The sequence below is a fragment of the Sceloporus occidentalis genome, unplaced genomic scaffold (assembly GCF_023333645.1).
Source record: "Sceloporus occidentalis isolate IW3139 unplaced genomic scaffold, rSceOcc1.0.p SCAF_105, whole genome shotgun sequence".
Classification (NCBI taxonomy): Eukaryota; Metazoa; Chordata; class Lepidosauria; order Squamata; family Phrynosomatidae; genus Sceloporus; species Sceloporus occidentalis.
The window spans coordinates 372,994-396,237 of record NW_028317085.1 but is presented as its reverse complement, the minus strand read 5'-3'; the positions used below and the strand labels follow the sequence as shown (position 1 = coordinate 396,237).

The 23,244-nt window shown below is 35.6% G+C and overlaps 1 protein-coding gene across 1 annotated transcript in view; it reads left to right on the top strand.

Moving 5' to 3' along the window:
• The window catches only part of LOC149283365 (SAM and SH3 domain-containing protein 1-like), a 488,451-nt gene that overhangs the window by 435,024 nt on the left and 30,183 nt on the right, over positions 1-23,244 (top strand). The window contains exons 3-8 of the mRNA XM_089497605.1: positions 600-650; positions 736-785; positions 10,659-10,699; positions 12,631-12,720; positions 15,036-15,148; positions 15,847-15,948. Coding sequence (XP_089353731.1) covers positions 600-650; positions 736-785; positions 10,659-10,699; positions 12,631-12,720; positions 15,036-15,148; positions 15,847-15,948 — 447 coding nt within the window. The remainder of the gene's footprint in view (positions 1-599; positions 651-735; positions 786-10,658; positions 10,700-12,630; positions 12,721-15,035; positions 15,149-15,846; positions 15,949-23,244) is intronic.

Below are 23,244 nucleotides of genomic sequence, written 5' to 3'. Positions count from 1 at the left end.
CTTAAAGTGACATCTTTAATACTCAAAATATGGTCCGCAGTGTTTGTAAGCTGGTTGCAAGCTTTATTAAGTGACTAGAATGTGCTTTTTGAAGATAATATATGCTGCAGCTTATCACTGTTATCAGGTACACTGTGTTTTAGATAATTTATGAAGAAATGTGTATTTTATAGTTTCTGTATGTAAAGAGTAGTGTTGTGATTTCCAGCCTTATGGAACATTTAACTGTATTTCTTAACAATTAGTCTGTTTTAGAACCAAATTGACTTTATGCAAGAGTCTTGTATATTTTAGGCTCATGTGGGCAGGGCACTCCTTACCTTTTGTTTCTGTAATTCCTAATTTCCTGATGCACTACTTGTTATGTCCCTGTTGCACAGTGACTTCTCTCAAAATATAATTACACTATATTATTTTACACTATATATATACCTGTACAGTAAAAAGCTGCATAATAAAGTGTAACTTTCCTATACGATAATTGTTTTGATTTCCCCTATTTACATACAGCACATATAGGCATCCATCTTAATAAAGTTCGCGTAGACATGCCACGTTTTATGATGTCTCTTGACTAACACACATCTGGTCTGTTTTAGGAGAAATCTGATGCCAGCTCCACATCATTACAGCTGCGATCACAAACTGAAGTAAGTACAATAAATAATGATTTCTGTATTTTCCAAATCATTATTTGTGTTTAACATGAACCTTTTTTTTTTAATTATTTTTAAGGAATCACTGGGATTTAGCAGTGCAGTATCTACCCCAGAGACTGAGAGAAAGTAAGTTGGCTCCTGTGAAACCTTTTAGTAAATAATGCCAAAGCACCAGTTGTGCGTATTGTGAAATATAATTTTATCACAATGTGTACAGGAACAGGGTAAATCATTTTCCACCTTAACGTGATTAGACTTTTTTGGGTTGACACATATCAATTTATGAAACATAAACACTCCTCTTTATCAAGACATCGATCTTCTTACCAAAAACCAAAAAGCCAGAAAACTACAAGTATACCCTGGAACTATTAGGGTTTAAAAACACATTGCCTCCTGGACAATGTGGTGTTTTCCCCTGGAATCGTAAGTGAAGCAGAACTCCATCCTTATCACAACTCTTCGCTTATTTAGACACGCTCCACCTCGTTTGCATATTTTTGTGTCCTATTCAGCTCAAAATTGATTCATAAATTAACACGTGCTATGTATTCCCACTTCTTCCTAATACCTTCTAATTTATGAGATTGGTGTCCCTAAGGGACAGGTGTTATCAGTTACTCAGGATTTCCATTGAGTACACCTACTGAATCTATTATTGAATGGAAAAATACCCGTATTGACTTAACTTAATAACTGTGAAGTAGCTTTTCATCATAATGCCATTAAATTAAACCTAGTCAGAATGAAAGAAAAATATTTACTTCCTCCAATATTGCTTGATGAGTAATCAACTTTATAAAAAATGTTCTCTGAGGGCATGCCATTAAATGGCTTTTGCTCAAATATTTTTATTATAAAGTGGACATTCATGCAAACATATACTTAAACATATCTGACTTGTAGATATTTTGTAAAGTATATTATTAAGAATAAAGCATTTCCGAGCAATATTCATGGAATGCAGAGCGTACGGTTAAAATGCAAGGATTGACTGTGATTGTTGTCCTCTATAAATGTGTACTTTGCAAATAATGGGTTATTGAAATAATGGGTGGATTAATGTCTTTTGGTTAGCAATATAACTGTTCATTGAACCCATTCGTTGGGTACATTCATATCCACATAGTTGACAATGTTTCAAAAACATTTTAGGCACTGTCTTGCTAGTGCAGTCAACCTATAGTATAATTACTGGATATCCTTTGTATTGAATAAAGAATGTAGTCAATTAAAAAGTGCATAGTTGCTTACTATTAAATTATGAGGATATTTCTTCTGGTGAACTGCCTACATGAAGTATGGAGGACGAAATGGAGTAAAATCCAGTTTAAAACCCATAAGGAAACTGATATAACACAAAGATGGCAGGCTTATGTCGGTCTGTATGACACATCACAAAATAGATTAGTGACCAGTTATGGCTTGAGCCCTGCTGAATTAGTAAATAATAAAAAGAAAGCAGTCTGTTGTCCATTTCAGGATCCAGTGTTTCATTCAGAAAATATTTTAATTATGGACAGAGCTCTGTAGATGTCTAAGACTAGGTGTTAGGTAGTCCTAAGTCTAGGACTACTCTTTTTTGTCTGTCTTTCCTGATGAAATCAAGTATATTTTATTCAGCAGTTTCTGGCTTTGAGATTTTTGGCATTTCAAGGTGGATTAAAGGAAGGAACGCAAGTAATGTAACACAAAACCCTCTTTCCTTTTCTGCCATTTACTCAATTTAGTGGTTCACACTGTACTTTTAATGTTCTACTAGCATTGCTAGTTTGTCTGATGGAAATGTGTGAAATGGTAATTCACCTGTGCAAAGAATGTGTCTGTAAATTAAATGTTCTTTCCTGTCTACACAGGATAATTTGCCCCATACATTCCACTAGTTATTTTTAAATAACTAAAAATCAAAGGCACATAATAGTTAATCTGCAATACTGACATATCTTTAATAACAGGTTGCCTCATACATATACCAGGGGAAGAGTTAAATGAGACAGAAGCCTCACAATAAAACAGCAATTAAAGAATGCATGTATGAATTAGCATTCGGTTTCGTATATTGACGTCCATGAAAAATAGACTCCAACCTGCATTTTAAAAAAGACAGTTTGTTCCTTGAGTGAATGAGCTGGCTGCCAGAAACAAAAGTAGAAGGATAAACTGTAGCATCTTGATAGATGAGTTGATGGTTCCCAGGAAATATGCTCACCATTATCCTAACTTGGACTTGTCTTGGAAGCAATTGCTACATGCCTAAAGAAAAAAAACCAATAGTAAGCAACAAGTAGCTCTTCAGCTGTTCCCGAACAGTTGGATAAGCTCTGTTTTCTACCCCTGGTGCATGGTACACATTGGCCACTACTAGAATATGTCTATTGAGATCTATTACATATAATCACTTAAAAGGACAGGTCATTTTCTTCATTGATCCAGGAAGCAAACTATGACATTCTGTAATGCAAACACAAGTTAAGTGAGAATTGTGGTTCAATTGTTTACTCTGTAGCTGTTGGTTAATCACCGTCTATTTGTGCATGCATGCATAGACACACACTCGCAGTGCTTATCCCCATTGCAAATTAGTTAATTAAATACAACTATATGGACACTATGCTTTTGGTACAGGGGAGGGCCGACAGACTTCAATAATTTGTTTTCAAATAATTAACATTTTGACATTACTGCTGCCTTCAGAGCAATCTCACGAATGGGTGACGATAGGAAGTCTCCACAGCAGCAGTTCTTCAAAGAAACTGCATTTCCGTCGGTCTCATACAGTGAATGGGTTAACACATTTTGCTAGTCAGGCAAGTAGATTGTTTATACTAATTGAATTTCAGGATATCCAGGTCAAATCCAGCTTACCTTGTTGCATCCTGGCTCTCATCCTGTTTTTATCAAGCATGGAAAGGGCCGTTTTCTTGCTTATTAATATATTAGAGTATTCTCACAAATAGTTTGTATGTTTTTATTCCATTAAAACACTTAATGTCTTCGGAATGAATCGGGATGCTGTTAATATATGTATTTTTTAGACATTTAGAAAAAAAAATACAAAACAGTTTTGTCACTAAACATCACATTAACATGCCTTCTTTTTATTCACAAAGTATCGCTTCAGGCTTATATATTGCAATAACAATATGAAATCTGGAAATGTCAAACTATTTATAAGTAAAAATGCTTTCTCTCTCCTGTGCTCCTCGAGGAAGCAGGGTTTCTGGGTAAAATCAATTTATTCCCAAATCACTATAGCTTCCATGTGAACTTTATATACCATGCCCACCCAGTGTTCAAATTTCCAAAGATATTGAGAGGCAGACATTGGGATTTACAGTTTGAATTTTGCAATATAAATAAGGTATGGCTATTATTATGCATTATTATGTCCCTGTTAAATGTAACGAAGGCTACTAGCTAGACCACTTTTTTCCCCCAAAAACAAATTGGTAGAGAATAATAAAACTTGTAATGTATTCAGTAACGTTAATGAAACCATCACATAATTTATTCCAGTATGTCACGGTGGTTTAACATTCCTCTGAAGAGATGCCATGCTATTTTCATGAGATGTGTTCTGGGAACTTTTATCCAGTTGCAAACGAGGAGGAGTGTTGCAAATCTACTGTAATTTGCCTTATTTCTCGTTCCAAATTTGATTACACGGAGTGAGTGCACTGCAGCTGTGTTTTGGTCCATGTGTTTATCTATAGTTTCTCAAAAAACACAAACTTATGAATTTAACACTTTTAGGGTCCAGAATATTTTAGTGTTTTTGAACAAAAAAATAGCCTGAATTGTTTAATTCAAATATAATAAGTTGGGTTTAATGGTGATTTGCCATAATGCAAGTTAATTGGTAACTTCCTTGGTTCCTGTCCCCCCCCCCGCACAGTTTTGATTCTGAAGCTATTATAAGATAAATAAATGTACCTCTTGGTCAATAACTATTCATAGAAAAAAAGGGTCGTCTTTGATGATTACTAAGATATCTTTCAATGTTAGACATTAGATAATGTTATATTTGGGATAATTTACTCTGACACAAAGCAGATAAGTGTGAGCTATGAAGCGATGGTCATTGCTTTTGCTCTTTTTTCAAACTCCCAGATTTTTTGTTTTTGTTGTAAAAACTGTTTTTAAGACATCTGCATATTACCCATTCACAGATGTTCTACTTCTATTATCTTAGCCTAATCTACTAGACAAACATCATACTGCTTGTAGTAAGCAGAATAATGGCTTGGATCTTAATCATCTAGCTGCCCACCTTGTTACAGACTTCATTAGCATTACCATAAAGAATCAGCTTGGTGTAGTGTTTGAGCAAGGTACCTAAAACATGACAAGGCTAACAACAATGGCAGCCACCAGGTCTGCAGAAAAGGAACTTTATTGGAACAAAATGGAATAAAACAAGGGTTTTTTTTTCATGCCAACATACAGCTTTGTATACAGCACTGTATTTCAAGAAGAAAATTATTTCCTTCCATGGGACATCCTCTTTAATCCAAGCCACATAAACAGTGCCAATATACTGCTTGAACTGCCAAAGCCTCTCATTGCTGCTTACAGTGAAGTAAATGGTGCCCCTGGCAAGCTTGGGCACTGTTCCACAGACAGAAAGCACAACATTTCGTTTTAATTAATAAGCAATTACACCCCAGATATATGCGGTTGGATATGTATCTTTGGCAATCATACAGCTGGCTTTTTTTTTCCTTACCAAAGTAGGGCTACAAGGAGTAGCCAAAGTAAGTCGCATGAAAACATTGCCTGTAAAGCAATGTAAAAACACAGATCTCCAATACATCACTGCTTAATATGATTTTGAGGTAGGAAAGAGCGAGACTTGAGTGAGTTTTTTCTTTTGAGTCTTGTTTAAGTTCTAGGACGTGGGGTTGTTGGATACTGAGAGGTCAGTTAGATGGGATTTCATTTTTGGATACTGTGTATATTACTGTAATCACAGCAGGTCGGCTCTTTGCAGAATTTAATCTCCTTTTATTTTTTTTAATTTTATTGGGTAAGGTAGTTTAAAGTAAGTGGAATGGTTGTATTGTAACAAATACCCACTCTCTGGCTAATTGAATACAGACAAACTCATTATATATATATATATATATATATATATATATATATATGCATCAAACTGTAATCTAATAAATATTAAATGAATGTAATTTAAAGGCTGTTATATGGCACTTCTGCAGTTTAGTGTTTTTATCCACAAGCTCTGTGTTTGTTGGTGACTTGCATGTAAAACTTCTCCTTATGAAACATACAAAGCCTTCATAATGTGCTCCGTTTACACGACTGAAAAGAAAAAAAAAAGAAAAACCCAAAAAAAAACAACCGGGATGCCTCTGTGTTGGCTTCAATGAAACGCTGCAGTGTTTGCATCTACTGAGAAAGTTTTGACCTGCCTCTAGAGCGGTCTCCATGGAAACGTAATGGAGAGATAATTGAATGGAACCTATTTTGCTATCCATCCCTTTCTCACATAGATGCCAGCAAGGTCAAAACTTTGCATCCTTAACGCTCCTTTTCAGCTTCATGCTAATGCGATAAGCAAGCTAAGGGAACGTTTGTCTTAGAATTCCAGCCCCTTTTAAATAAATGACCATGTATTCAGCCTGGTTTCTGTATAGGAGCGGTTGGCTTTCACACTAATTATATAAGTGGGTCATCTTTAACTCAGTTGCTGCTGGTGTGGGATGTGATTTTTTTTTTTAATATTCATCTTTCATTCTATGTGCCCCAAAGAGACTGCTTCAAACAAGCACATCATAAGGAGTTTTTAGAGCAGTAAAAAAATAAAATCAATTAATAAATACAGATCTTAGTGTATATGGAAAGGGATGGATAATTTGCAGATGCCAAACACAACTACCCCCAAAGATTAAAGCGTTGGACTGAAAGCCCTGATGTCCAGCGGATCCAGCTGAACACCAAAGAAAACTCCAAACCGCAATACATTTTGCTGCAGATTACCCCATATTCATTTGCCCCTCTCCAGACACCTCCAGCCCTGGCACGGCATATGCTGCCAATCTCCATGCCCATGCGAGGAGATCACTCCCATATATTTCAGTAGGCATGCTTTCCTGACACTTATTGGCTCGACATTTGGATATCTGCATTTCATGCAGGTGGAGGCAGATACAAATAGAAGGTGGACTGTTTTGGCCAGACCATCTCAAAAAGGAAAAAAAACCCCAAATATGCAAAACAAATACTATTTTAGATAGTTTTAGATAGTTTTCCAAAAGTCTTGGAAGAATTGACAGATTATAAATTGACATATGTGCTTGTGCAACATAGTCCATGATGACCCAGCCACAGGAACCTTTATGTGTTATGTTTGTTGAAACTACTGAGTAACATAAATGCTATCATGGAAAACTATTTCTAGTGAATAGACCACAATTAAAGTTTACCAAGGTATTGTATATCACGCATTGTACTCAGCTAAGTGCAGTTAGCCTACAAAATTGTAACAGTAACCTTACAAACCATGGACAAAAAGGCTTTACGTGTTGTGATCATTATAAAGTGAATCAGGGTGAAGTAGGGAAGTTGGAAACAATGGCTGGAAGATGGGAATTGAGTGTCTGTATGAATGACTATTCCCAAGAAGTATTTGATCTTTTTTGAGGACATTATTTTTAAAATGATACCAAATGGCATTATTACAGTTGGGTCTCGTGTTGTGTGAAATAGGACCTGGCTCATCATTTTCTTCCCATGAGATTATGGTATTAAGGCAAACATAAAAAAGCTCTAGGAATTGCTTTAACTTGGAGTAGTAACATTGTTCTGATATATTCTGCTCTATTATGCTGGCTTGGTTTCCCACTTTATATGAAGCATTTGATCTTCCTGCTGGTGCAGTGGTCATTAATGGAGTTATTCTTTAAAATGATCAGGCATCTGGACCCATTGTTCTGTGGCAAACAAGCCAATTCTTAGTCTTGAGTATTACACCCTTAATACCCCATCACAAATATTGAGTGGTTTTGTAGTGGTTTGCTAATTGTGGTGATCAATTAAGTGCAAATGGTCCCTAAGAACATTATTATTTGTTAGGAGGTATAGATATTGTCTGTTAAATCACCCACTTTCACAGATAGCTGTGAAATACCACTGAGGAAAGCATCATTTTGGGATGCTACAATATCAGGGATGACATAAAACAACTACATTCCTACATATACCCGGGAGATTGATGGTATCCAAATGTATTATAGTGATGATTTTTTTTAAACCAGGAAAACACTTTATCTGACCTAATAGATGCACTTGACCCTGTGCGTATTACATTTTCCAGGGCCTGATATGTAAAACTTCCTCAATTACCAGACAGTAATAGAAATAAAATGAGTTCGGCATCTTTAACGTCATGTCCCCCTATAAAGACCCCCATATATGGTATTTGAAAGTGTGAACATATAAAGCGTCAATATATAAGATCTTCCTGTTGCAAAGAGCTAGCGCACTGTTGTTTTCATCACATTTATGGACCATTGCTAATGAAACTGTATGTCAATAAACAACATACCCTTAAACCATCCACCAGAGTGACAGAATTTGGCTGCCCGTCAGACAAAACATTGTTACTTGCCAAGTGTCAGTGTATCATTATGATTGTGGAATTACAATCAGCATATAAATAACCTTCATTTTATTGTAATTGCTGCCCTGAAACAGGTCCTAAGGGTCATATTGAAAAATGTTGTTTATTTTAAACCAAGTCATTTGTCACCTGCATGGCATTTTACTTGCATTTTATTTCATTACTGGAATTTTCTATTTTTTGGCCTGCGTGGTTTTACTTTTTCATTTTTTGGTTTTCATTTATGTAAATATGTAGTGCAGCACAGTCATTAAACTGAATCTGCCCTATTAACAAATTGTATTTGTCAAATCAATAGAACTGAAAGAGTTAAAAAAATTTTTTTTTGCCTTATACCAATTTATTTTCTTAATAATTTTGCACTGGAAAAATTCCCAGGTTTATAAATAGGGAAAAGAAAAAACGTATGTATACAGGTTTATAAATAACCTGGGGGTCATTTGAGACTTGTTGTCCTCATAATGATGTTCAAACGTCTAACTTTTCCATTGGTTTTCAGTATCTGTTTCAAACGTTGTTCTCATTGTCGACAAAAACAAAGAGAAACCATAGAGATATCCTCAGCGATGTCAGCCGATTGATTCATCATTTAGGGCTGTGCCCTCATTTGGTTTATTTCCATCACAGACACAACAATTAGGCAACTGAAAAGAAAGGAAGACTAAAAACGTTGGGGTGTTTGCAGGTTAATTGTGGTGTGATGTTCTTTTTTTTTAACCCTTCATAATGTATAGTTAGATCACTGAGGTGACACACCAAATTCTCAAATTTACCTGCGTATTATGCAGAGCCACCATAGCCCTTCTTATAGGAAAAACAAATTAGGTTTTTCCCTGCAATAATCCATAGTGAACATTTAGTGGGCCAGTGAGATAAAATGTTAAAATTTAACCCCTTAATGACAAAGCCCGTACATGTACGGGCTCAAAATGCATTGTTTTCAATGGGTTTAGGGACCGCTCATTGTCCTTAAAGTAACTTGCCTCCAAACCCATGGTTTATTGAATAAACCCCCTAGTGTGTGATACCCCAGTTTCATAAATTCCCAAACATAGAAATAGATATTATCAATCTTTCTGAAACACAATTTGAATTAGTGTTTAGATGAACCAATTGCCATTCAAGTACTGCTGTTAGGGTCTTGAACATATCTCAGAAGTCATTTTAAATGCTGCGCAAGGTCACATTATCCTGAGTAAGTGTTACTTGAAATTGTATTTTTCCTGGTAAAAGTACATTTTTTATTCATAATGATGCTAAGGCAAACTGAGGCTCAAAAAATGATATCATAGAACAAAAAGATGCATGAGATATACTGGTTGAGGGAGTATTGTAGTAGACCAATGTTTTATAAAATAGCTTTCAATTTAGGTATATATCGTACTTAATGCTTAAATTTGTTTATAAATCCCATTGTTTAGCAATGCAGATAATAATAATAATTAAATATAATCATCTATACTAGAGATAACCATTGTGGGCCAAACACACAATGCTATAATAGGCCAGCGTATCCCTTCCAGACTATTCTATAATAGATATATATTTCTGTGTCTGTAGCGGAGGGCCAGCTTGTGGCAATTCCTGATTTAACCCTGGGCACGATAACATAAAGATTATGAAATGTGACACACACATATTATGGTCACGTATTGCAACAGCATCAAATATTACTTCCCAACACCATCACTGGCTGCCACAATGCACACAATGTCAATGGAAAGTCCGTAAATCTCCTTGCAGCAAGCATTGCTGCACACAAAATGTTTCTAAACCCTTTACAGAGTATTGCTCAACCTCTCAACACTGTAGCTGTTAATACGTTCCGACACCTGTAACAAGATTCAAAGCAAACCAAAATGATAAATGCTTTAATTGCTGGACGCAATTTATTTATTTTAATTTTAAAAAAAAAATCATTCTACCGCTTAGTTAAGTATCCACTAAACTGCTTTGTCCTTAATTATTAAGTGCTGGGATTCCCAGGGAGGAAATGGTTATTGTATGAGAAAGAAGCATCTGGTTCAGGAGTGATAAGCTGAGAAGGTCATTACACGTTTTGAACAGGAAGAAACAGCTAAAAAAAAACAAGTGTTTTATAAAACTCCCATGAATTTAATCATACAAAACTGTTTTGGGGTTTCATTGAAAACCATTGTATCCTTGTGAAATAAAAAATAAAAACTCTTTGGTGCCCTCTGCTGTCATCTTAAGGTAAGTGCATACTGGGCCCTTTGCTGTTTCAGTTATATTAAAGAGCAAGGCTAAAGCAATTTATTGATGGTATCTTGTGTAACAGTAAAGTAAAATGTAACATCTACTGACACTCAAAGGTAATAATTCTAAGCTCTTTTCTCTTTTAGACTTTCTCTACATAAATCAAGCTCTGAAGAAGGCTCAGTAGGTCAGTATTTTGGACTAACGCTCTTACGATCACCATGGTTGTTGTCAAAGTCGATTGTAAAAGATAGAGGAATGCTATAACATCAACACTTACACCCAAGCATTCTCAATAGATCCGAACAAAATGTATTGCTAATTTCTTTTCAGATCATTAATGCAAAATGAATGGTGCACATTTACAGATCAATCAATATGAGACATAACAATGAAAACTGTCTGATCTTCTGATCAATAGTCCTTGCATAATGTTATTGATATATACGCTTTTTTGATGTATGTGAAGTCTCAGTAAAATGTCGGTTATATCATTTGTTTAGCTGGCTCAGCAAGAAAAAAAACAACTAATTAATAATTTATCAAAATGTGACATAAAACAGATTTTTAAGAGCCATCTGCTAACTTTTTTTTAACCTGGCGGACCCTATATATGGACTTTAGTTTGTAGTTCTTTTTTCACAATGCTAAGTAGCATTAATAATTGAATTAATATTAATTTGAGTAATTATAATAAAAACAATGCACCGCATTTATCCCAATATACATTCTTTTTTTTTTTAACAAATGCAGACAGAATTTAATTTATAATATTACATTGCAATTTCCCAGGCCGTTTTCTTTAAGTGATGAAATGGCTTATTTCATTGATTAAAAGGAATTGGCTTGGGGGAAAAGTAAAGCACTTTAGCATTCAGTCTGACAAGCCAATTAGTAGAAATAACCTTTAATGCTAGAAGCTGTAAATAACTTCCATATTTATGGCGACATATTTGCAAACGCTAATGATTTTGCTCATTTGTCATTGCATATTTTGAGAGGATGCTATGAGCAGGAATTGTTAGTATTTATTTTATTGGTAAAGTACATTAGGAAATGTAACATTGAAGAATTTTACATTCGTATTGATCCACTATGCCTTCATATTTGATTATTATGGCTCCTGTCTTGTATCAGACAGGAGATAAGAAAAGACAATTTGCATTAATCTTAAATATGATGGTATGCTCTTCTAAACGGATTCAAAACAATTCAGTATTTCGGAGAAATTCGGAATATTAGCTTTCATCCTGCTGTGCCAATGTCACAGATGTCACGCAGTCTAATTGCCTCTTAGTAGTAATACTAGTTTTTTAAATGGATAAGATCGTAGTTATAAGACAAATGAACAAAACTGGAAAATACACAAACGAGCAACTAAATTCGATGTCATTTTTCTATAAACAAATAAAATGAAGCACTCTCTCAGTGTCACTAAATAAAATGTGCTTTTTATTAAAGTTATTCAATTTATACCTCATTATTTCGTTCTCACGATCATAACTTTTAAACTGCACCTGAGCACATGGGCTGCTTATTCATGTGTTCATTGTAAAATCTCCTGCTTAAAAAAGAACCTTCATATATTTTACCATAACTAAATTCGTTTATTTTTACTTACCGCTCAGAGGAATCATTTTAGTGATATTTAAAACTAGAATTGAAAAAAATGTCCTGTCACCCGAAGCTATAAGGACTGCAAGACTCAATCAATAATAATTAACTTTAGAAAAGAGAACAGCAAGTTAAGATAGCTGCTCCCAAAGGTATACACAAATGTGGGCTTTTAACACCTATGTGTGTTGCCTTAATCTGTAAATACCATTACACAGGTGTATTTAGTGTACCTAACCCCTTAAGGACAATGGGCGGTCCCTACACCCATTGAAAACCATGCATTTTGAGCCTGTACATGTACGGGCTTTGTCATTAAGGGATTAAAGGCAAAATGTAAGGTTTTAAAAAAGTAACACTGCGTTGTGTGATATCCATTATATCAGTAAAAGCTTATCAAATTGAAATTACTTTCCTTATCAATTAATGCCTTTCAAATGTTTGCCCTCGATTCCCTTTGACAATCACCTGGGATGGAAGCTCTCATTTATTTATTTATTTCAGGAAAAATTGACTGCAAGAAGAAAAATAAGAATTTTTGGCAAAATTTCCGCAAGAGTCAGAAGGGGATTATGAGGCAGATTTCAACAAAAGGTAAGTGTCGGAAGTGCTTTTATTTTTGCACTTCATCCTTCCAAAGACAAGATTTTAATACACAGCAAGGGTGTATTCAAATTGTGCATATCACATCCCTTTTTGGTTTGAGTTATTTTGCAGCACTTTAGTGCATATGATAGCTCAATCCGCTTTTGTAATTGCACTCTTTCTCGGACCCTCAGCCCATGTTCCAGGGGATCTAATGAGAACCCCCGTGCTTTTACACAAGAAGCGCTCCCAATGATGCTTCAATAATGAAAACTGGTACAAAACTGAGACAGTGGAGGGTGCAGTGTGCTGCAGCACTGGAGCTACAGTATTGTAGCAATGTAAGTTACTTTATTTATCGGAGAAAGTATAGAATGCATAATAAAATATCTACAGAAAGCTTGAATATTCAGTCTTCATTGGTGGGGCAGTATGTCCCATAGTAAGCCGGTAGACATAAATAGATTTTGAGAAAGATCCTAGAATGTTTCTTTTCGCATGTCATTCCCGTGTATTCACAGTGAGTGAAATATGTTCAACTATATAATATTCTGTAAATGAAGGCATTTTACTGGTAAGCTTCTTCTGGAAGGGAATACGTTGGCCTTGCACGCATAGTTCATGCGGTGAAATGACTTCTGGCTTCAGTGACTGTAGTGATTGATTTTATCCAATTTTATTACCATATACGAAATGAGCTCACCTACATTTTGCTTTAAATTGTACAGTATATTTATGACTTTATGATACAGCCTCTTAAAAAAATAAATTAAAAATAGTGGGAAGATAGTACAGACACAGAAACGATCAGTCATATTACTTTATAATGATCAATATTTTAGATAAAAATATACCATACCTCCTAAGTGTTCCTCCGTAGGACTGACTGAAATCCCAATGTCCCTCTTTCCTCCTCAAGGTCCCTCTTTCCTCCTCAAGGTCCCTCTTTTCTCTGAATTCATAATGTGGGTTTATATCTATAATCCTATAACTAAATACATTAGTTGTGTTTTAAAACCCCTGTTTAGTTATATGAACAGATCTCTCTATGTCACATTTAGATATATCCATGCAAGTATCTATAAATCCCTGTAACCAACAGCACTCCTAAAACAAAAGCTTCCCACTTTAGTCTAATTAAATATTGGAGGTATGATGTAATCACTACTTCAATAGTAAAAAAAAAAACATATGAAACTATTAACCACAGTTTCTGTATATTGATACTGCTCACATACATCCGCAGAAAGAATTGTACTTCAAAAGCTATTTTTAAATATGGCTCTCATGTGCCATGTCCAGGAGACTTTGCTAATAACAGACCATGCTTTATTTACTAGCCTTCGGGGTGAAAAAAAAAGAGCATCCAAGTGTTTTTGTTTTAATGTTTGCAGGGCTTTGTTCATGTCTGCATGTCTTTCAAAGGAAGATGCAGACTTGTCCGGTCAGAAGGCAAATATATGGGGCATTATGTGTCTACTCGAGCTAGCTGTAAGATGACAGAAGGGATCTGTTACTGACTCTTTTTCACTTCACTTGAACTATGGCTAGATCCATATGGGTTTGGTGATGCAATGCCGAGAGACAATACAGCTCTTTATTCTATACAGTGTCAGGCAAGGTCCTCAGCATACAGCTCTTCACATGCACACAATAAAGCGTGTGTGATATCTGGATCTACTCCTTGTTCAAAAATTAGAGAAAAATATGGCTAATTTATTTCCTACTGTGCTCTATGCACTCTCTTCCAGCTCTTTTTTATGCTTTACTACCAATATTGAGATATATATATAAAAAGTGACTGATGCACTTTGAATAATGGTCCTATCACCATAGCAACCCTTGGCATTTTACTGATTGGACCAATCAATTGGTTCTTATGGTGATGAAATCATTTTTACAATTTTGCACCAGAATTACTTTGTGTACACAACCCACAAATGAGTCTCCAAATGCAGATTTGTATGTTCGAATGTTCTATAGAAGAATAAATCTTCATTCATAGTAATTTTCTCTCCTCCAGCAGAGGGAAGCAGCTACTTTTGTATAGTCATTCACTAAGAACTTTTATATTTTTCTCCTGTACTTATAAAAACAAGAAATTATATAAAAATCTGCTCATATATTAGCTTGACCCGAAAGATCCCAACCCAGATTTTATAGAAATGATCTCTAAGTGAAACACTGAACAACAATCCAACAATGCACATAAATGCAACTGTAGCGTTAATGTCAGAGCGATGGACACAATAGTTATTCTAAATAATTTAAGTTAAAAAAAAAAGTGTGATTCATATAAGTTTTATGTTTTTTTGTTTGTGAAGGGGAGGATGTCGGATATGTGGCGAGTGAGATCACAATGAGCGACGAAGAGCGGATTCAGCTTATGATGATGGTGAAGGAAAAAATGATCACTATTGAAGAAGCCCTTGCCAGGGTAATGTAACCTAATCATTTGTTAATTCACTCAAGCCTGACACAAAGCTCATTATATAAAACACCAATGTTTTGACAGGATAACCTCTCTGTAACGTATCTGCCCCAGTTTAACATGGCTGGAAGCGGAACAGTGATGGTCAGTTATGCTTTCAAAGAGGCTGTTCAGCTGATGCAGTCTTGCTATTCCAAATAATGTCACAGAAGTGTCCTTCTTGTCCCTGAAAGTGTCACCATATTAACTCAAATTAACCCCAATATAACTTGCTTTAGCTAAATAGTCTAATTCAGCATGATCCAGTTACAAACTGGTACTGCATCACCCAAGGACTACTCAAATGTAAGGGAAATACAAGAATTATCTCGCTTAAAACACTGGACCTTGAAGCAATACTAATAAATATAATCAAATACTTGGTCCTACAATTGTTCTATTTCTCCACCTCTACATAGACTCTTGCCTGTGCTAAATTGTTTAATGCAAAGAGAGAATCTCTTTTTATGCAATTGTGGTGCTTCTTAACCCTATTTAACCTTAAATATAAGTCTGTCCTCTTGGCCTCCACTGATAATTCTGTAACGGACAAGCATAAAATTATATTTTCAGCATCCAGCCGAAGCTGTTTTTTCTTGTTCTTTTTTTTCCTTGTTTCACTCTGTATTATTGAGCATTATTATGTATTCTTTGTTCACTTTCAGCTGAAGGAGTATGAGTCTCAGAATAAGACACCAGGCACCCAGGACTCAGCAGAACTGGCTGATAGTTCCTATCCACCCTGTGACGGGTCTTCCAATTGCAATGTGAGTATTTTTCCTATAACTTTGATGAATATTTTATAGTTCAATGTGAACAAGATAAATGACAGAAAGTTGAAAAACAGGAACAGACACATTGTATCTAGAGTATTGGTAAATGTTCACAAAAGCACATCTTTGATTATACATCATAAAGTTCCTAATGCAGACCTGGTTTGGTTTAATTCATTCAGTCTCAAAAAAATCTGCTGGGAATGATTTTAGGTTGTTGCAAACAGTGACATCTGCCACTTATTTATTTTTATACTGTTTTTATGCAAGCCCTTGCTTGTGTATTCAGGATGGTGATGGTCTATTTCAGTAGCGTTGCTGACCAAGATGACACCTGAAAGCCAGACTGTCCTCCTTCAATTATCATTGTATCCTCCTTTCGACACTCCCAGTTTTTTTGGCTTGGTTTTGGCTGAACATATCTCCTGCTTGTTGCTGCACATCCACTTTACTCACTACCAGTCAGCACCAGAACTGGTTTGCATGAGGTTGTAGAGGGTCTAATGAGACTCCATGCACACGAACAAGTGTTCCTATTGATTTTAATGGGAACTCTCTCCTGCCACTATGGGCTGCTCGCCATAGCCCAAAGTGGTGTGAAAACTGGACCACATAGCTTCTCCTAAAGGTAAATGTTATTTTCGCCCAGAAAAGTACTTCAGTATGAATTCCTCATTGGCTATATGGAGCACTGGATGTCCAGTAAATCTATTCTTCCTATGTACATTCATACATTTTATAACTTCACGTATTTTCATTATTTTACCTTCCTTTAACTATACTGTGAGGTATAAACAGGGTATCTATTGAGTATCATAGGCGTCCATTTGTGTCTCAGGGTAGGGAAAATCATATTCCCCCTTTCTTATAATATAAAAAGAGTAATTGATCACTACAACAATCAGCTATTTAACAGCTGAATAATTTATGTCATAAGTGATCTCCAACTTAACATCAAATGGGGACTCAAGGCCGTAACAGTGTGATGTTGTAATTACAGTTTGTCTCTAAGCAACAAAGGTGACATTTTGTCAGGACTCCATCTGAGCAAAAGCTCATTCTTGAACCTTAGCCGAAAATTTCAGCACCAGACGGCAAAGCTCAGGAAACTAACGCTGCCAGGAAAAAATGAAGAATTGTGATGACCGCAGCATGCTGATAGCTATGTTACCTACGTGTTGCCAAGCATGGAACCAACGGTTTCAAAAGCTGAAGGGCACTTGCCAGCTCTCATTTTTTGTCCGTATGTGATGTTGTGCTTGGCATCTGGTGTAATCTTGTGCCTTAGCTGTAGTGATGTTGCAGAATTATCTGCTGTACATGATCATAGGGTGTAACGAAATATACATTGAGGCCATCAAGCATCAAAAGAACATAACTCCAAATTCAACTTCTTAACCCTTCCAAATGTACCAGAGGAGACTTCAGAAAAGAGAGCACTGTGCATAACCTCACATAATATGCCTGTTGCCCAACATTTACACGCACATAGTGTTGTAGATTTCAAACACTTTAGTAGCAGTATCTGCCACTTTGAACATTAACCAGATAGATCTTGCAATGATCATCCCAAACATGTTCAAAATGTGTCTTTCCAGAAGATGAAATCCACATTAGTAAAATGAAAAGTCTTTCTACAAATCCATCTATGGGGATTTAAAATGTAACTTTACAGGTCTCCACAATACAAAAAAGTGTAATCCTTTGGGCTGCACAAAGTACTGTAAAGAAATGAAATGTTTTGTGGGACTTCTCCACAGTGCCTTGTAATCTCCTAGGAGGAAGTTACAGAATAGATTGAGTGTAAGCACAATAAAAGACAACAGTTTTCTGTAAACAAGTCAAAATCACTCTTTCTCACTCATTCCTATACTCATCTGTGAGCATCAACTGTTAAACGGGGCATGTTAGTTTTGGGGTTAGTAGGTAATTTCATATATGCATATACATTAAAATGTGGGCAAACTCTTCGGATAATTAGTGATCCAAAATATTATTTGATAGAAGTACAACAAGGTACATAAAATACTCAGCAAAATTTTGTACATTTCTGAATTTCTGTATAATTGCATTGATTCCATAGAATATCTGGTGTTCTGGAAAAATATGGGATGAGAACATGTTTAAGAACATATGTTTTCTGTCCCCAAGAGTGTTTTAAATGTAATCCACTTCGGCAGGAAATATTTCCACAGAAAACTTCCAGTGACATCAGAAATGCAAACTGGGGCAGTGAGAGAAACATCTGCATTTACTACAGTTTCATACATTTAATAGACTACGGGCTAGCTTGAGCTTGTGCTTTCGCAATTGCCTAATGTTTTAAAGTGATAATGACAAGATCACAAAACATGCACACGGTGACCCTCTTCGTGCTAAAGGGATGCTTAAACATTGCAGAACAATGCATTGCCTACTCCGTTTGGGAATTAAAGGGTTACTCTTCTTCCTTTCAAAAGTATTTCTGTGATAATACAGTTGAAGAACTCTTTTTCTTGTCTTGGTTATACAGTATATGTAATGTAAATTGTATGATGCGATTTTTAACACTGTCAAAGCCATGCTGTTATCTTTTTTTAAATGCAAGTGTTAATGCTTGCTGAGGACATGGTACAAGATGAAGAGTAATGGTAACATTTTACATTTTATTTTAAAAATCATCTAATAAGAGGTTTCAAACATCAGGGCCTATTAATGAATACACAACATCACTGCCCACTCAATATAACTGATACTGAGGAAATTTAATTGTCTATATATATCTATATACCGTATTTGCTCAATTATAAAATGCCCCTGATTATAAGACAACCCCCCCAAAGTTTGAATATTAATTTAGGAAAAACAGAAAAAGCCTGAATATAAGACTACCCTATAATTGTTACTAGTAAATATTAATTCACATGTCAACTATTTTTTTTTATATTTAATAAAAACTATGATTGGAAAAAAAATATTTTTTGTTTTTATTTTCTTTTATTTGCCACTCTGCCCCAGTTATGCACATCTGCCCCCCCATATATATGCCTTATACCCCCTTATATACCACTATGCCCCCAGATATGCCTTTTAACTCCCTATTTGCCATTCCCCCAGGTATGTCTTATACCCCCTATATGCCACTCTGCCTCCCTGATATGCTTTTTAACCCCCTATATGCCACTCTGCCTCCAGAAAACCATAGAACCCCCTATGCCACTCTTAACCCCCCATGCCACTACTTGTGACCTACTAAAAATTAGTTTTAGTACAATTTTTGTTTATAATCTTATACAGTAATATAAACCATCAAAATATCTGTAGTTGGTTCAGTAGGTGTGAAAGTAGGGAATTTTTTGTAATCTTCAATTTGTGTACAAATTGGTTCTCCAAATTGTTAACTCTTCCTGATATTTCCCAGGCCTCAGAATTGATGTTCTGATTTTAGTTCTTACACAGATATATATTGTGTGTTTCTATTGCGAATACCATGAATGTTATTTATGTTAATTTGGACACATGTTCTCCTGATGGACCACTGCTTTCTTGGGTCTCCAGTTCATCTTCCTCTTTCTTCGGGTTCAGTGCGGTCACACTTACGCTCTTCCTCCTTCTTCCCATTCTACTCTCCCTAATTTAAAGCTATCTGCACCTAGTTAAACCTCTCAATAATCCACTTCCCCAGAAGAGGAAGAGCTCTGCATGGCCTACCCTGGAAAATTCCCAGCTATGCCTATAACAAGTTTACATTATGGAAATCCAAATAATGTTTCTGATTTTTATTGCATCTTCAAAGAGACAGAGATTATTAGTTGAAACAACCTATAAGAAGCTTCCAGATTTTGGAGATAATTGTGGAGGCAAAAGTGTTATTGTCATGAATGGTACTTTAAGAAAACTACTACTACAGACAATTTTCGAATAATTAGATTGCTTTCACCACATATGCTTGCACTCCATCTCTCATGTCCAATTATAAAGGTCTCTGGAACCACAGTAAGTGATAGACAATTCCAATAAGGTTTTTGCTGGAAGCCCTCAGTGTGCTTGAAAGAAGGGATAGAGATGAAACCATATAGATATCTGGGACATTCAACGGTATCAATACATATAATCCACAATTTTATAGAAATAGTTTATGGGCACACTGAAAAAACTTCTAGCAGAGATGATATCTAACACCAATACTAGTATGCTTTGAATCCAAATATGATTCATTCCATGACCTTATTAATTATACTCAAGATAACTAATCAAAATGACCCCCCACAAAGATTATTATGACAGTAACGTGAATTCTATCGTACTCTATATGAATGGGGGGGGATATATAATATAGAATCTAAGCCCTCAAAAGCAACATGAAACTGCATGCAGTTTAAAAATATAACATCAAGAACACAACTCAAATCGTTTTGCTCTAGGGCATTACTTTTCAGTTGCAGGATGTTTAAAGGGTCAGATCCCATTTTACAAATTATATATTTGATAATGCCCGCAAAGCCTTTATTCCCCTCTTTTCATTTGCTCAAAATTCCATAGACAGCAATTAAGGCTTTTGAGGCCAGCAAGAGGTTAGCTAGCCTTCGTCAGTGAAAACAGGGATTGTTTGCTACATACAACACTCCCTTTTTTTCTTGTGGTGAATAGAAGATTTGCTTAAAGCTGATGACTTATGCCTTTTTTTTTTCTCATATGCTCTGCTGCTCAGTGAGGATGTGGGGAATCAGTCAGAGAGCAGAAGGCGGCTAATTAAGTCCAGCATCCTCTTTCTTCTGCTTTTCCTATCTCCCCTCCTCTTTCTTTTTTTTTTGTAATAGCTGGGGATCTGGAGCCTTTTATGTTCCTGATAGTGTAACTTGGAAAAAGGTCGCGTGCACACAATTGCAATCACATGTGGCTTTTAAGAAGTGCATAATCACAGTTTTGAGGACTACAAGTCTGAAACAAAGCAACAGTTAAGTGGTCAGGGAATCCAGTAAGAACTGGGTTAGACTTCCTAAATGCCGAAGCTGGTAAGTACAAAAAACCCATTACTCAGAAATTCCTGTTTCAACAAAATTGGACTTTATTACTTCACTTTTCTCTTCTTATTGTCTTGCAGAAACCTCTCATTTGGTATCTTTTTATATGATTGTGTTTGCGTTTCTGCCTTATTTGCTGTCTTTTCTATATTATTCCTTTTGCAAAAAGGGTTTCCTATCACCTCTATTCTAGTTAATTGGGTTATCTGAAAAACAATTTCACGGTGATAAATAACTGCCCACTTTCAAGTAGCATTTTAGTTTTTTGATTAATTACAGTTATTAAAAACATATTTAAATAGTTGAGGATTTTTGTACTGTTTTTCATTGTACAAGGACTTCATAGTTCACTTTAATGGGATAGAAACTTACAGATAGACAGAGGCTTATCCAGAGCTGTATATTTACTTAACTTAACTCTATTGTATGGAGTATATAGAGATAGCTTTCCTATAATTAAATATAATGGTCTATGTTTTATAGCTATATTCTAGTTTGTATATGCATAATTGTTATTTGTGTATTGATAATGTTAAACAAATAGTTTATTTCAACACAAATGTCTAATTCAAAGAGTTTCCAAAAGGGGCTTCATGTATATATGTTTCTTTAGTAGTACATATGCATTCCTTGCATTTTGTTTTAATTAACTGGCATTATGTCTGAAGACTGTATTTATCTTATTTTGTTGGCTTTTAGCTGTACCTTATCTTGGAACAGAAGATCCTTTATATTCTTATAAGATTACAGTTGTTTACATTCATGGCTACTGGGATAGAGAAGCTTGCTTGTGACCTGAAAATGGACAGCAATATTGATAAGATAACTCATGTGGAAATGGTTACACATATAACAGTTTGATGTTATTGCAGAATATTTAGAAGGTTGTCCTTAGCTGCAATTGTATTTGTAATGATGATACAACAATTGATACACAGGGTATTTGATTCAATTACATTCATATTAATTGTATTTGGAAGAACTAATTAGAAATTTTCTTGGGCTTGTCATGTCGCCTTGCTTGTTCTTAACTTCTTTGCTTTGCTCCTATGACTGAAAGCCTAAACGGTAATGAATTGTTTTGTAAGGGGGACATATCTTATGAGATATAATTATTTCATTATCAGGCTAACAGGCGGACTACATTTTGTTCCATCACTGTTGCATTATGACAAAGGATGTTTGCTAAAGTGTGTATGCAAGCAAGAAGTTTTAAATATTTGCAAACTTGTATTACTTTTGGTATTTACAGTGCTGTTGATATGAATACATTGTTGAGAAGTGGCATAGTCAATAGAACATAGTGCCCTAGGGTCTTTGGAACAATGTTCTGTCATTCCAGAACAAAGAGGGGACTGTTGAGAGCCTCTTCATAGTCTGTTTTAATGTCACAAGATTTGAAAAAAAAATCAGTCCTTATTTTTTCCCTAAATATATTCATTCTCAGACCTATATTTTATTTACGATATTTCTTTACTTTAGTTTGGTTTAACCATGACATTGTTATTAACGGACGTTTCTATTTGTAATTGCATTTGTATGGTCTAAATTGCTTTAAACAGATTCTTGGTTGTGAGAGTGCAAACCAAAGGAAAAGTATTTTTACAATAAACAGTACTGTGCAATGTCAAAAACTTCAAAACAGCATCGGTTCTTCTAGGTACACTTGCCAGGGATAAATTTTGCAGGGATATAGTTAGGTATATAATTAAACAGTTAAACCAAATAGGTGCTGATGATCATTTTAATATCTAGGTTGAAATGCAATTATTAACTGAAACAGAAACAGCTGTGTAGGATGAATAAAACTGGGCGAGGAACCACCAAACTCACTAACAAGGTGAGGCTACTGAAGACAGTTTAATGTAATAAAAACCACAGACACAAGGTAACTACTATACTACATAAGCAAGGTCTCTCACAGGCAAAAAAAAGTCAAGGCAAACGGGGTGTCCAAGCTGTTTTGAAGAAGCACAAACAAGCTGGCATTGTTCGGGACCATAGATGCAGTGGTCGACCAAGGAAACTTGGCACACATCATGGTTACTTCCTTTCACAATTGGAAGATGTCCAGCAGTGCCATCAGCTCAGCATTGCTAGAAAACAGTGGGACACTGGTACACCCATCTACTGTCTGGGAAAATCTGGAACACTTAATGGAAGACTAGTGGCCAAAAAGCCATACCTCCGACATGGAAACAAGGCCAAGCAGCAAGAGTCAAAATGTGAAATATTTGGCTGTAGCAGAAGGCAGTTGGATCGCCGAAGGGCACTACAAGAGTGAATG